Genomic DNA, 14,537 nt, shown 5'->3' on the forward strand with positions numbered 1-14,537 from the left:
CTGGGGGCCACATGCAGCTCAACTTGCCTTTATCCAGCCCCCGAGGTTCAGGGCTCCCCATAGCATTGGGAAGACTATGCTGGAATTCCAGATCCTTGCCACCCAACCATGGGGCTAGAACACACAAAATATATTAGCTTGGCTCTTCCTAGCCTCTGGTGTACGAGGGGAATGTGGTGAATGTCTCCTTCTCAGGGGCTATGCCAGTGAGGTTTTTTGTTTGGTTTTTTTTTTCTTCTCACTTGTGTACAGCCCTGATTCAGAAAAGGTTCCCCACCCGTTTTAAAGGCTATTCTAGATCTTAAATAGAAGTTATGAGCTTTATGCAAAAATTATTGGGGGATGTTCTGTGTGTTTGTGTGTAGCTGCTGCCATGTGAGAAGGATGAGGAACTCCCAGAGGCCAATACCTGTGTGTAGTTAGCAGGCTGAGAGTGGCTCAGGGAATCTGTCTGTGTGTGACTGGTAAGAGTGTGAGGGGCTGGGGCAGAGGTGGGGAACCTTTTTTGGGTCACGGCCACTGACCCACAGAAAAATTAGTCCAGGCCACACACAAGTAAGAAACAAAGTGAGAAGCCCCTGACTGAGAAGGAGACACTCCCAACATTCCACTCACATACGAGAGCCTGAAGGGGAGATTTTGTGTGCTCCAGCCCTGTGAGTGGGTGGCTGAAACGCCAGCTTTGGGCTTTCCAATGCTGAGACTCAGGGTCTGGATCCAGGCAAGGTGGGGGCCACATCTGGCCCCTGAGCCTCCCCACCTCTGGGCTACGGGATACCACAGGAGCGAGGTCTGTGCAGAACTGACCATGGGCAGGGGCTCAACTCCCCACGGATCGGGTCCGTGTGTAGCTGGCGGGGCGGGAGGGGGGTCCCCAGGGATCGGGTCCATGTGTAGCTGGCAGGGCGGTAGAGGGGTACCCAGGGATCGGGTCCGTGTGGAGCTGGCAGGGCAGGAGGGGGTCCCCAGGGATCGGGTCCGTGTGGAGCTGGCAGGGCGGGAGGGGGGTCCCCAGGGATCAGGTCCGTGTGGAGCTGGCAGGGCGGGAGGGGGGTCCCCAGGGATCAGGTCCGTGTGGAGCTGGCAGGGCGGGAGGGGGTCCCCAGGGATCAGGTCCGTGTGGAGCTGGCAGGGCGGGAGGGGGTCCCCAGGGATCGGGTCCGTGTGGAGCTGGCGGGGCGGGAGGGGGTCCCCAGGGATCGGGTCCGCGTGGAGCTGGCGGGGCGGGAGGGAAGTCCCCAGGGATCGGGTCCGCGTGGAGCTGGCGGGGCGGGAGGAGCTCCCCAGGGATCGGGTCCGCGTGGAGCTGGCGGGGCGGGAGGAGCTCCCCAGGGATCGGGTCCGCGTGGAGCTGGCGGGGCGGGAGGAGCTCCCCAGGGATCGGGTCCGCGTGGAGCTGGCGGGCGGGAGGGGCTCCCCAGGGATCGGGTCCGCGTGGAGCTGGCAGGGCGGGAGGGGGTCCCCAGGGAGCGGGTCCGCGTGGAGCTGGCAGGGCGGGAGGGGCTCCCCAGGGATCGGGTCCGCGTGGAGCTGGCGGGGCGGGAGGGGCTCCCCAGGGATCGGGTCCGCGTGGAGCTGGCGGGGCGGGAGGGGCTCCCCAGGGATCGGGTCCGCGTGGAGCTGGTAGGGCGGGAGGAGCTCCCCAGGGAGCGGGTCCGCGTGGAGCTGGTAGGGCGGGAGGAGCTCCCCAGGGATCGGGTCCGCGTGGAGCTGGTAGGGCGGGAGGAGCTCCCCAGGGAGCGGGTCCGCGTGGAGCTGGCAGGGCGGGAGGGGCTCCCCAGGGATCGGGTCCGCATGGAGCTGGCGGGGCGGGAGGAGCTCCCCAGGGATCGGGTCCGCGTGGAGCTGGTAGGGCGGGAGGAGCTCCCCAGGGATCGGGTCCGCGTGGAGCTGGTAGGGCGGGAGGAGCTCCCCAGGGAGCGGGTCCGCGTGGAGCTGGCAGGGCGGGAGGAGCTCCCCAGGGATCGGGTCCGCGTGGAGCTGGCAGGGCGGGAGGGGCTCCCCAGGGATCGGGTCCGCGTGGAGCTGGCGGGGCGGGAGGGGCTCCCCAGGGATCGGGTCCGCGTGGAGCTGGCGGGGCGGGAGGGGGTCCCCAGGGATCGGGTCCGCGTGGAGCTGGCGGGGCGGGAGGGGCTCCCCAGGGATCGGGTCCGCGTGGAGCTGGCGGGGCGGGAGGGGCTCCCCAGGGATCGGGTCCGCGTGGAGCTGGCGGGGCGGGAGGGGCTCCCCAGGGATCGGGTCCGCGTGGAGCTGGCGGGGCGGGAGGGGCTCCCCAGGGATCGGGTCCGCGTGGAGTGGCGGGGCGGGAGGGGCTCCCCAGGGATCGGGTCCGTGTGGAGCTGGAGGGGCGGGAGGAGCTCCCCAGGGATCGGGTCCGCGTGGAGCTGGCAGGGCGGGAGGGGCTCCCCAGGGATCGGGTCCGCGTGGAGCTGGCGGGGCGGGAGGGGCTCCCCAGGGATCGGGTCCGTGTGGAGCTGGAGGGGCGGGAGGAGCTCCCCAGGGATCGGGTCCGCGTGGAGCTGGCGGGGCGGGAGGGGCTCCCCAGGGATCGGGTCCGTGTGGAGCTGGAGGGGCGGGAGGAGCTCCCCAGGGATCGGGTCCGCGTGGAGCTGGCGGGGCGGGAGGGGCTCCCCAGGGATCGGGTCCGCGTGGAGCTGGCAGGGCGGGAGGGGGTCCCCAGGGATCGGGTCCGCGTGGAGCTGGCGGGGCGGGAGGAGCTCCCCAGGGATCGGGTCCGCGTGGAGCTGGCGGAGAGGGCCCGCAAGGGAGAGCAGCCGGCCGGCCGCAGGTGAAATGGGACACCCCGGCCGAGCGGCCACATCTGTGTGGCGCGGCGGCAGTGGCCCTGGCGGACTGTCGGAGCCGATGAAGCAAAGGCTCCGGCGGAACCTGCGTGCTACTCTCCTAACACCAGTGGACACACGCTGCTCGGCCGCCGCTATCCCGAGCGCCTTTGCTGCCTTGTACACGTTCCAGTAGTCGAGGTGCCGCTCTAGGCTTACGCAGCGAATCTCTATGGTTATGCGGGGCGTCTGTGTGGGCTCGGAGCTGTCATGGCTGCCGTCGAGGTGGCAGCGCCTGAAGCAGCCGGGAGGAGCCGCTGACGCCGCGGTCCGCGCCGGGCGGGAATAATGGCCGGTGCACTGGGACTCCTTCCCTAGGCGCCTGCTGGCACCGGTCTTTGCTGAGCGGGCTTGGTAGCAGGAGCCGGCTCCGAGCAGGCTGCCCAGCGCCCGCAGGAGGCAGCGAGCCGGGGCCGGGCTGCTCCCGTGTGGAGGCCTCCGGCCAGCTCTGAGGACCGTGTGTTGGGGCCTGTTCAGCAGCAGCAGCAACAGCGATGGCGTCCTGGTTAGGGGGCTTGGGCTCGGGGCTGGGCCAGTCCCTGGGGCAGGTGGGGGGCAGCTTGTCCTCTCTCAGTGGCCAGATCTCCAGTTTCACCAAAGACATCCTGCTGGAGGGCACCGAGGAAGTAGGAGGTAAGAGAGGGCCGGTGTGTCTTGGGGGGAACTGGGCGATGGGGAAGGATTGTCAGCTCTAGGGGCTAAACCTTAAAAAACAACAAATAGTCTTGTAGCACTTTAGAGACTAACAAAGCATTTAGATGGTGGCATGAGCTTTCATGGGCTTCTTCAGCTCTATGGGCTGTAATGCTTTATATGGCTGTTAAGTACCATGTACTCATCTGCTGGATAATGAATAACAATTGCTACATCTTTTAGTTATCAGTGGGGAAAAGGTTTATTTAGGACTGGGCCCTGCAAGACCACTTGAATGTAGAGATAAACATGACTGAGATTTTCAGTGTCTTACTGGAACATATCAGTCTAAAGAGAGAATTGCTACCTCTGTTTTCCCTTTTTTAAAAATAATAAATAATAAAATAAGTAATAATAAATAATAAAAAGATGTTTCCTGCTGATCAGAACAACCAAACTTTGCCCCTCTGTTTTTTTCTGGAGGAGCTATATGCTCTCTCCTTTTTTTCCCCTCCGGTTCTTAATCTGTACAGACCACACTATGTGGGCTCTATGGAGAACAAACTTAGCAAAGCAAACCATGTATACATAAACTTATTTAGAGGTATATATTGAAAAAGTTATTGAAGTGTGTCTAGTTCCCGCTCTTGTTTTGTTGTCCTGAATTGTTGGATATGTATTAGGGTACTTGGTTGATTAGGAGGGAAGCATATCATTCTTTGGTTATATCTTTGTTTATTCAGTTTATCTATAGTTTGGCTTGATCTGTGCCATTTAGAAGGAGGAAGTTTTGTAAAACTGCACCCTAGTTGCAAGTTCAGTGTTTTCCACATATGTATGTGATTCTAAATGTGACGTGGACACCCAGGCAAAGTTTTAATAGAGTTGGAACTTTTTTATTTATTTTAGAGTAATGCTCAAAGAATCCAATCAAAACTGGAGCCTCTTGTATTACATACAACAAATACGAAAATGAAGTTGTTGTCTGAAAGAGCTTACAATTTAAAATGATTAAAAGAGATGAGAAATAAAAGGGATGCAATGTGAAAGCAAAATGATCAGTTCAATGACAACAACACAGTTTTAATTCTGACTTTGTGTTAGTATTTTTAACTTTTCCAAGGCATTTAAGATTTATAAACTAAACTTTTGACTTTTCCTGTTATAGTTTATCTTCCTAACATAATGAAAATATACATACATAAATATACTCATAGACGTAACCATGAAACAAAAGACAGGACTATGCAGCACTTTAAAGACTAACAAGATGGTTTATTAGGCGATGTTAGTCTGTAACTTAAAACAAGTGGTCTTATTAGTCTCTGAGGTGCTACTGGACCAATCCTTGTTTTTATAAATTAATATAGTTAACAATGCCTTTGGAAATGTGATGTTTCAGCTCAGTGAGAATTCTTTCCATAAATATTTGTTACCTTTTGCCAAATGGAGCTGGCAGCAGCCAGGATTGGGTTCAGTATCTATGGCTCAAGCCCCTGCCCAGTAACTTGGGAAAATTACACATCAACCCAGCTTTCTCTGATAGGCAGAACTTTACTACTTGCATAGAAAATAAACATTTGATGAAGGGAGGGAAGTTAATTAGGGAAAATGCCCCATTTAGAATTCATAATGATAAAACTCTGACCAGGACAACCCCCTCAGCGTTAATGGGGCAGTGCCTTCTGCCTCATGTTATTGAGATTGACAACCAAAAGTTCTTTTTCTGTGCCCCTCACTGCATTCTCACCATACCTTGCTCACAGTGGTTGTCCTTGGTCAGTGAAGACCCCACATCATGTGAGTTTACTCAGGGAAGAAAACACTTTACTTGCTCCACCATCTGAGCACTTGCTCTGGCTGGCCGCCACGCCAGCCACTCATTCGTCCCCAGGGGAAACCCACTTTTCCCCCTCCATTCACCCTACTAGCCACTGTTCCTTACTAGTCACCTTCTGCCACCTGCCTCTCTGCTGTGACCTTTACAAACCTGTTAAGGTTTGCCCCAGCTCTGAGATTTTCAGTTTAGGATGTGCAGAAACATAATCTCACGACAATGATTATCAGCTCTTTTGACCACTTACAATAACAAAAGGCTACAAATTGAGCCTATTTAGCTCTGTCTTTGAAGAAAAATAGAGGAAAAGGTTAAATCAGACCTCCCCTCCCCCCTGTTGTTATGGGGTGCGAAGGTTTAGGGAGAGTCCACTTCTCTTGCCTGGGATACTTTTGTCACTTTGAGCAGCTTAGCTCTAGCTCAATGGTCACCAACCAGTAGATCAGGATCTACTGTTAGATCTTGGAGCCTTTCACAGGTGATCCTGACTGGTTTGGCCGGGAGGCTATCAAGTGCTGGCACTTTGTCTGCCCGTCTCAGTGCTGTTTCTGCCCTTTGCCCTGGAGCTGTTCTTCTCCTCCCTCCTCCCCCGAGCCTGTTGATGCTGATGTCTAGGTGCCCTTTCCCTTACCCTGTACCTCATCTCCACTGAGGTGGAGGGGGGGGAGGCTGGGATGGAGAGAGATTACTGGCCGCTTTTGGGAGTGGTGCAGGGCCAGAATAGGGGTAAGCCTGACTTATTCCCCACCACCCAGATGCCATCTGTGCCCAGCTGGAGCCTGCATTCCAAACCCCAGCCCTGAACCCCTCCTGCATCCCAAATCCTGGCCCTAGCCCTGAGTCTCCCTGCACCCAAACTCCCTCCTGGAGCCTGCACCCATCTTGCACCTCAACTCCATGCCCCAGGCTCAGCTGAGAACTCCTCCCACACTCCAAATCCCTTAGCCCAAGAACAGAATCAGCATCCCCTTCTTCCACACTCCAGCTTTTTGCCCCTAGCCTGATAAACGTGAGGGAGGGAGGATGGAGTAAGCAGGGGCGGAGCCTGAGGGAAGGGGTGGGCCAAGGGTGTTTGGGTTTGAGGTAGATCCTGGATTGCATTTAAATTCAAAAAGTGATCTCATGCTTAAAAAGGTTGGAGACCCCTCCTCTAGCTGCTAGATATCATTCTAGACAAAGTAATGTTAATGTAAACGTTAGGGATGTTAGATGTCATGTATTTTAGTAATTGTATCAACACAACAATTTTTAGCAGTTACACAGTTACTAAAATACTCCCTGGGGGTGGGGACAGCAGCTAGTGTGCTTCCAGCCCAACTCCAGGGAGCACCCTGCGTTGCTGCCTCCATATCAGAGGCGGCAGCACGGGGTGGCAGGCGGAGCTGGTCCATGAGGGTAGCTCGTTTAAAAATTGGCTCCCAGCACAGACTGCCTCTTGCCTGCCAGCAGCACAAGGTGGCAGCAGCCCCTGTCCGCAGGGGGCCTGAGATCCCTATGGAGAGAGGTTGCTCCTGTATCCCCTGTCCACAGGAGGACCCGAGCGCCCCCGCGGACAGAGGCTGCACCTGCATTCCACAGAGCAGCTCCTGTTTGCGGGGGGGGGGGGGGGAGGGGGAACCTGCTGCGGACAGAGTCTGCACCAGCATACCACCTATTCTCCTCATTCCCCTTCTGAAGTCTCTCCCTTTCACAGCTAGCTACCAGAGGAATACTCATTCAAACTCTGCTTACATCTAGAACCAGATAGTGGCTATGATTGGCAGTAGGGGTCGGGTCAGTCTGTATATATCTAGATATCCAATGTCAATGCAAGTAGTGCTTTCTTGAAAAGGGACAAAAATTCTCCTTTCTAGTCCTGTAAATCTCCTGTTTACAGAGGTTACACGTGCGAACATACTCATTTGATTTTTCTCTTAATATTCTTTTGTCATGTTGATAGAAAATCCTAGGTATGTAGATCTCAAGAAAAAAGTGGAAATGATATCAGTCACAAAAGCTGACTTCCACTGTACTTTGGATGCTGATCTGAACTGCTTCTAGTAACTTATGCTCCCACATTAGCTGTATTCTGCAATAAGTGATGCCTGTGACAGCACTATAAAGACAATACCCTACTTCTAAGATCTGAGTTGTTTTTTCATCTAGAATGTTGAAATAATTGCACTAATAAAATGTGAAATGTTTATTAAATCTGAGATATCCTGTTCTCAAATTCCCATTTGTGTGAAGGATGCTAAACTATCTAGTAATTTGATATATTGGCTTTTCCCTTCAAAAAAAGATGAATAATAAACAGTGTACTGCAAGCAAACTCTTCTGGACCCAGAAATGAAAAGCATGTTGTGTGGTTTACTCCCCAAATGTGCTCGATCTCATTGATCATAGTGAACTCTTGAATTTCCGTTTTTGTCTTTGCAGGAGTATTATAATGAGACTTTGTCAAATGTATTGTTCTGTGAGTTAGTAGACTTACTTCTAGAGAGAGAGTAGGTTCCAGTGCTGTTTATGAGCTGTTCTCTTTTAGTGAAGATGTTCAGGTACTGCATACGGAACATTTTTTATCATCTCATTCCTTTCCTTGCCATATAAATCCATTTGCATCCCTTACAAGACAATCACATCTCTTACATTTGACCATCTCTTGACTTCCAATCTTGTGCATAACAATTCTTGTGGAATATATAGCTTTCCTTAATATCTTAATTAGCTATTTTATAGACATAGAAGTGTAGTTTCAAATACTTGAGCCAGTGGAAACTCTCATCATCAATTGTTAAACATCAGGTAGAAGATTGCAAATGCAGCAAATCACCCAACATTGTTTGAGTTTTGAAAGACGTAAAGTGTCTTGAAAGTGTTTTGAAAGACGTAAAATGACGAAACAAGAGGCCTGACCTGTACATCTTTTAAAAGCAATGACTGTTCTGTAGTAAGAGAAAGCTTTAATGTTGTGTCTGGTTGCTAAAAAAGGGGATCCAAGATAAATTGTGGTACAGTGGTGAACTTTATCTGTTTTCTAGGGAAACTAATCATATTGTCTAAGGACAGAGTACAGTATTATGATGTTGTATTAAATATATCATATGGTCAACTCAGATTTGCTTGTGTTAAGGAAAATCTGCCTTCCATATTTGTCCTTGGAAAAGTTAATAAAAGTGCAAAAAAGTGACCCATTGGACATAACGTATTTGATTTTAATGCAAACCATCACGTGGGAGTATTAAGAAAAACAAGAAAGCATTGTGTAAAGGAACAAAGTCCTGGTTTGGATTAAAAGTTTATTCAGCAATAAGAAACAGTCACATAGAATTAGATTCCCAAAGGCACTCTGGCCACAGAGAGGCTGGGTGGCAGTGCCCCACAGTGTGGTGGAACATAGGGATAAAAGTGCAGTCAATTAACCGATAAGCCACTCCCCTTTCCGGTAAATTTTTTAGCAGGCTGGCTAGCAGCCTGGCTCAGTCCTTGCTTGTGCTGGGTCCAGGACCTACCCCTGCTGCAGCTCTGCATTTAAAGTTTATTAAGAGTCAGGCAGGCAGCCTGGCTCAGTTCCAACTCGTGCCAGAATGGTATCAGAGGCAGCAGCGTGGGGCAACAGGCAGATGATTTGCGAGGGGAGCTGGTTTTTAAACTGACTTCCCTCACAGACCAGCTCATGCCTGGCAAGCTGTGCTGCTGCCTCTGATACAGAGGCAACAGTGCAGAGTGTCAGGGGGCTGCCTGGGAGTGGGGCAGGAGTGCACTGGCTGCTGGCCCACCTCCAGGGACTACAGGCAGTCCCCGACTTACACGGATCCAATTTATGTCGGATCCGCACTTACGAACGGGGCTTTTCTCGCCCCGGAGCTCACGGGCGGCGGGTCGCCACCCGTGTCCTCCGGGGCGAGAAAAGCTTCTCCCGGTCTCCCTGGTCTGCTGGGGGGGGGGAGGTCCAGCAAAGCTGCTGGACCCCCCCCAGCAGACCAGGGACATCCGAGCAAAGCCGCCCAGGCGGCAGGAGTCCCGCTGCCTGGGCGGCTTTGCTCATTTGCCCCGGAGCAAAGCCGCCCAGGCAGCGGGACTCCCGCCACCTGGGCGACTTTGCTCCTGTCCCCCTGGTCTGCTGGGGGGGGTCCAGCAAAGCCACTGAACCCCACCAGCAGACCAGGGACACCAGGCGCCCAGGCGGCGGCTTTGCTCTGGTGTCCCTGGTCTGCTGGGGGGGTCCAGCGGCTTTGATGGACCCCCCCCAGCAGACCAGGGGGACAGGAGCAAAGCCTTGGAGCACGCCCACAGCACTCCCGCTGTGGGCGTGCTCAGCGGCTTTGCTCCCCGTCTCCCTGGTCTGCTGGGGGGCGGTGCAGCTAGTGCCCCCCCCCAGCAGACCAGGCTTTTCTTGCCTACCCCTGGGGTAGAGCAGCTGGGGGCTGCCGGGTTGGTCCCGCAGTGCAGCTCCGGACCAACCCGGCAGCACCCCAGCTGCTCTGCCCCAGGCGTCCTGATTCAGCCGCTGCTGAAATTGACCAGCAGCTGCTGAATCAGGACGCCTGGGGCAGATCAGCTGGGGTGCTGCCGGGTTGGTCCAGTAGTGCCCAGAGCGGCGCTGCAGGACCAACCGGCAGCGCCCCAGCTGCTCTGCCCCAGGGTCCACAACAAAAGCCTGGTCTGCTGGGGAGGGAGGGGGCGCACTAGCTGCGCCTCCCCCTCCCCAGCAGACCAGGGACACGGGGAGCAAAGCCGCAGCGGCAGCGGGGTGCCGTGCCTCTGAGGCTTTGCTCTGGCAAAACCTCAGAGGCGCGGGACTCCGCCGCGGCTGTGGCTTCGGCTTCGCTCCCGGTGTCCCTGGTCTGCTGGAGACGGTCCCCAGCAGACCAGAGACACCGAGAGCAAAGCCGCAGCAGCAAAGCCAGAGCAAAGCCTCAGAAGCGCGGGAACCCGGCGCTGCTGCAGCTTCGCTCCCGGTGCCCCTGGTCTGCTGGAGACGGTCTCCAGCAGACCAGGGGCACCGGGAGCAGCTTTTCTCGCCCCGGAGGTCAAGGTGGCGGATCGCTGCCTGCGAGCTCCGGGGCGAGAGAGCCCCGTTCATAAGTGCGGATCCGACATAAGTCGGATCCACGTAAGTTGGGGACTGCCTGTAGTTGAGTATCCGATAAGAATTCATGAGGTTATTCAACTATTCAGTTAACTGATATTTAACATCCGTAGTGGGACATCAGCAGTGCAGTGGGATTGGACAGCAGGACCGGAGTCAAAGCAGTTAATTGGTTAAGCACTGTCATTTAACTGGTTAACCATTTTAACATCCCTATCCTGGAGGCACCTAAATTTCAGAGTAAAAGTTTCCTTGGTGCCTATGTGTCCACTTTTGAGTATGTTCACTGTGCCTGCCTCCTTTTAGACTAGTGGTTCTCAAAGTGTGGTCCAGGGACTACTAGAGGTCTCTGACCAGCTTGCGGGTGAGCCCCAGGCTAAGGGCTCCCTTGCCCCTGTATTGGTACTACAGCCCCATGTGGTCCCCCTGCGAGGTTGGAGCACCAGCTGCCTGTTGTGGGGGGAGAGCCTCACAGGATGGATCCACCTTGCAGGGGAAGTAAGCAGCTCCGCATGATGCTGCTCCCCGTCCCTCACCTGAAAGCTTTCCCTAATGCTGCTGCCATTGGCCAGAATCATAGCAAATGGGAGCAGCGGGGGCAGTGCCTTTGAGCACAGAGCCAGGAATGCACCCCCCCATCACCTTTATGCCCAGACCCCAAGCACCCTCCTGCCAGAACCTTGCACCCCCAGACTATTTTTGTGCCTCCCTCACTACCAGACTCCTCCCTTTGTCCCACTCTTGGACCCAACCTCCCTCTCAGATCCAAACCCACTCATCCCATCCTGCACCCATTTTGTCATCAAGGGTGTTTAGCTGGTGGTCAGCAGAAATGTCTATATTGAGTGGGATTGGCCACAGGCCAAAAAGTTTGAGAACCACTGCTCTAGACATGCAGATGCCTATCTCTCACCTAAGCCCTGGTGCAGTTCATGAAGAGGAGAAGGTAGGTGTTCACTTCCCTATCTTGTGGAGGGGAGGGGGGCCCACTCCAGTAGGTGAGTTCAGAGGCTGCCCACCACTTTGGGTAAGGGTTCTAATCAAAATCTAGCTGAAGGAGAGGTGGTGATGCTGCTGCTGCATACTCTACAACTTTAATCCCAGTAATTAGAACACTCATCTGGGATGTGGGAAGTCCTCTGTTCAAATCTTCTCTCCCCGTCAATAGAGGGGGCAGTCATAGGCAACATGTGTGAGGAGTATGAGGGGCATGTACCCCCAAATGCCATTGGTGGGATGGGCAAAGGACTGGCCAGCAACTGGCTGAGGAACTAGTGGGTGGGATGTGAGTATGCTTGCAGCAGGGGTTTCAGCCTTCCTCCACTCACTGATAGAGACAGGCAAGCAGAGTAACAGCCCCAGCTCACAGCTCTTCTCCAGCTGCGTTGCTCAGGGAGGGGCAGGACCACCCTGCACTCACCTGTGGGAAGTGGAGCGAAACAACCTGGGGCCAGGTAGCTCCACTTGCTCTGTTGGTGTGGGCGGACTCCTACTGCTGGCACTGGCTTTCAACCCTTCTTTTCTTCATATGCATTGGAAGAGGAGGATGGCACAAGTAGGAGAAGTTGGGAGAGGATGAATAGGAGCAGAGCAAGGTCAGGGACTGGGGCAAAAGGGGGTTGCCATGGCTCTTCCCCAGGCTGGGAGGATCTTGTGGCTGGTTCCCACCTCTCCTTACCCCTCTGCACCAGATGCCCGTGGGGGAAAGTTGAACCTAGATCTCTCATAAGCCAGATGAGTGTTCTAACCACTGGGATAAACATCATAATGAGGTCGGTGGTATTTTGTGTGGAGTTAGGTGCCTGCTTAACTCATTCAGTCAAGAAACACCTTGGGTACCTAAGCAGGGCATAGCTGTACCATAGCAGCAGTGCAGCAGTAAGATCTCCCATGTAGCCCTCTGCCAAAGAGCAAGAGCTCTCCTGTCAGCATCATTAAACCACCATCGCAACAAGTGGTGATAGCTGTGTCAGCAGGAGAGAATTTCCCTCTGACATAGCATTATCCATGCCAATGCTTTTGTTGATGAAACTTACCCCCTGATTAATGTATTTTTTCACACCCCTTGAATGACAAAAGTTTTACCAACAAAAATATTAGTGTAGACCTATGTTGCCTTATGCGTTGTTTAGGGAGCCTTGGTATCTAACTCTGTCTTTATGAATCAGTGTTGTGATTTTTATAGGTACCTAGAAATTAGGTGTTATGACATTCAGTGTCATGCTGTCTTAAGTCCCTTTGTGTAACTAGCTCAAAGTGAACAGCCATAAGGAAATTTTAAATATTGTGGGGGAAGTGGGCTAATGGAAGTGAAGGATATTTTCAATAACATTTGACCCTTGGTAATGATAGAGAACATGTTACCCAATTGCCCTAAGTTAATTTTGGTAAAACTGTGAGCAGTTCCAGTTGAATTTAAACACAGTTGGGGTAGGAAATAGAACTGGTAACATTATGACAAATTACATTTGTATAAATGTAAGGTAGTGCAAACTGATCAAAATAGACTAAATAGGTTATATAGAGGTGAGCTCTGAATTTTACATTGTGCTCAGTAAAGAGGAAGATCCTCCATCGCACAACTGCAATAAGGGAAATGAAATACTGAATTGCTTTAAAAAGGGTTAAAATCATGTAGAAAATATTACTAGCAATATACCTTTGTTTATAGCAGGAGTGGGCAATAATTTTTGATGGGGAGCCACCTCAAGAATTTGGAGAGTGGTTGAGGGCCGCACTCTTCCATGGTATTAAAGGAGGAGGTTCAGAGCCTGGGATGGAGGTTGAGTACAGAAGGGAACTTGGGGTAAGGGTTTGGGTGCAGGAAGGAGAATGGGATCTGAGAAGGAGTTTGGGTGAAGGAGGCAGTTGTGACCTAGGACAGAGTACAGGCAGTCCCCGAGTTACGCGGATCGGACTTACGTCGGATCCGCAGTTACGAACGGGGCTTTTCTCGCCCCAGAGGACGGGAGCTGCAGAATGCCCAGATGAACCGCGGTCCCGCCACCCGTGTTCTCTGGGGCGAGAAAAGCTGCTCCCCGTCTCCCTGGTCTGACCAGCAGACCAAGGAGACGGGGAGCAAAGCCTCAGAGGACGCCCGCAGTGGGACAGCCCAGGCGCGCCGCGGTTGTCCCGCAGCGGACGTCCTCCGAGGCTTTGCTCCGCGTCTCCCTGGTCTGCTCGGGGGGGGGGGGGGGGGGGGGCGCAGCTAGTGTCCCCTCCCCCCCAGCAGACCAGGCTTTTCTGCTCCTCGGCGCTACTGGACCAACCCGGCAGCACCCCAGCTGCTCTGCCCCAGGCATCCCCAAGTCAGCCGCTGCTGAAACTAACCAGCGGCTGACTACAGTAAGCCTGAGGCAGAGTTGCTCTGCCCCCGGCTTCCTGGAATCAGCCGCTGATCAGTTTCAGCAGCAGCTGACTTGGGGACGCCTGGGGTTCAGCAGCGGCTGAATCTGGACGCCAGTTCTGACTTACATACAGATTCAACTTAAGAACAAACCTACAGTCCCAATCTTGTACGTAACCCGGGGACTGCCTGTACTGGGGTTCAACATTTTTGGATGTGACCTAGGGTAGGAGGGGATTGTGATATTGGGCAGGAGATTGGGGTGACAGATGTGGGAGGGGATATGGGTGCAAGAGTGGGGCAGAGGGTCTGGATATGTGAAGTAGCAGGGCAGAAGTGGGGGGCAGAGGGTTGGGGAAGGGAGGGGCTGGGGTGTCAGAGGCAGGCTCTGGCCAAGAGATTTACCAGCCTGCCTGCAGAGCTAAAGGCTTGCAGAACTTAAAATGTTTCTGCCTGCCTGGCCATGTGCTTGAGTGAGTAACTGAGCAGGAGAAGGGGGTTGTACTTCATGGCTGCCTGTTATTCAAACAGGCAGCTCCCATTGACCAGTTTCTGACAAGAAACCAACCAATGGGATTGCGCTGGGGGCAGGAACAGCATCTGAATCTTCCCCCCCCCCCCCCTCCTTTCAGGTTTTTAAATAGAAAATGCCCCTGCAGCAGCGTTCTGAGTGGCATGTGGGACGAGTAAGGGAGCCTGCCTGGGGCTCCCTGTTGCCTCTGCGAGTCGGATCCTGTGGCTTGGCAGGCTGGATGTGGCCCATGGGCTGTATTTTGCCCAGGCCTGATTTGTAGTACTGTGCTATTC

The 14,537-nt window shown here is 53.9% G+C and overlaps 1 protein-coding gene across 2 annotated transcripts in view; it reads left to right on the forward strand.

The window, feature by feature from the left end:
- The first annotated feature begins 3,009 nt into the window (after positions 1–3,009).
- Positions 3,010–14,537, forward strand: part of TRIP11 (thyroid hormone receptor interactor 11) — an 83,640-nt gene continuing 72,112 nt past the window's right edge. For both annotated transcript variants that reach the window (XM_075926705.1, XM_014578874.3), the window contains exon 1: positions 3,010–3,476. In XM_075926705.1, coding sequence (XP_075782820.1) covers positions 3,338–3,476 — 139 coding nt within the window. In that variant the 5' untranslated portion in view covers positions 3,010–3,337. The remainder of the gene's footprint in view (positions 3,477–14,537) is intronic.

Source organism: Pelodiscus sinensis, chromosome 4 (assembly GCF_049634645.1).
Source record: "Pelodiscus sinensis isolate JC-2024 chromosome 4, ASM4963464v1, whole genome shotgun sequence".
Classification (NCBI taxonomy): Eukaryota; Metazoa; Chordata; order Testudines; family Trionychidae; genus Pelodiscus; species Pelodiscus sinensis.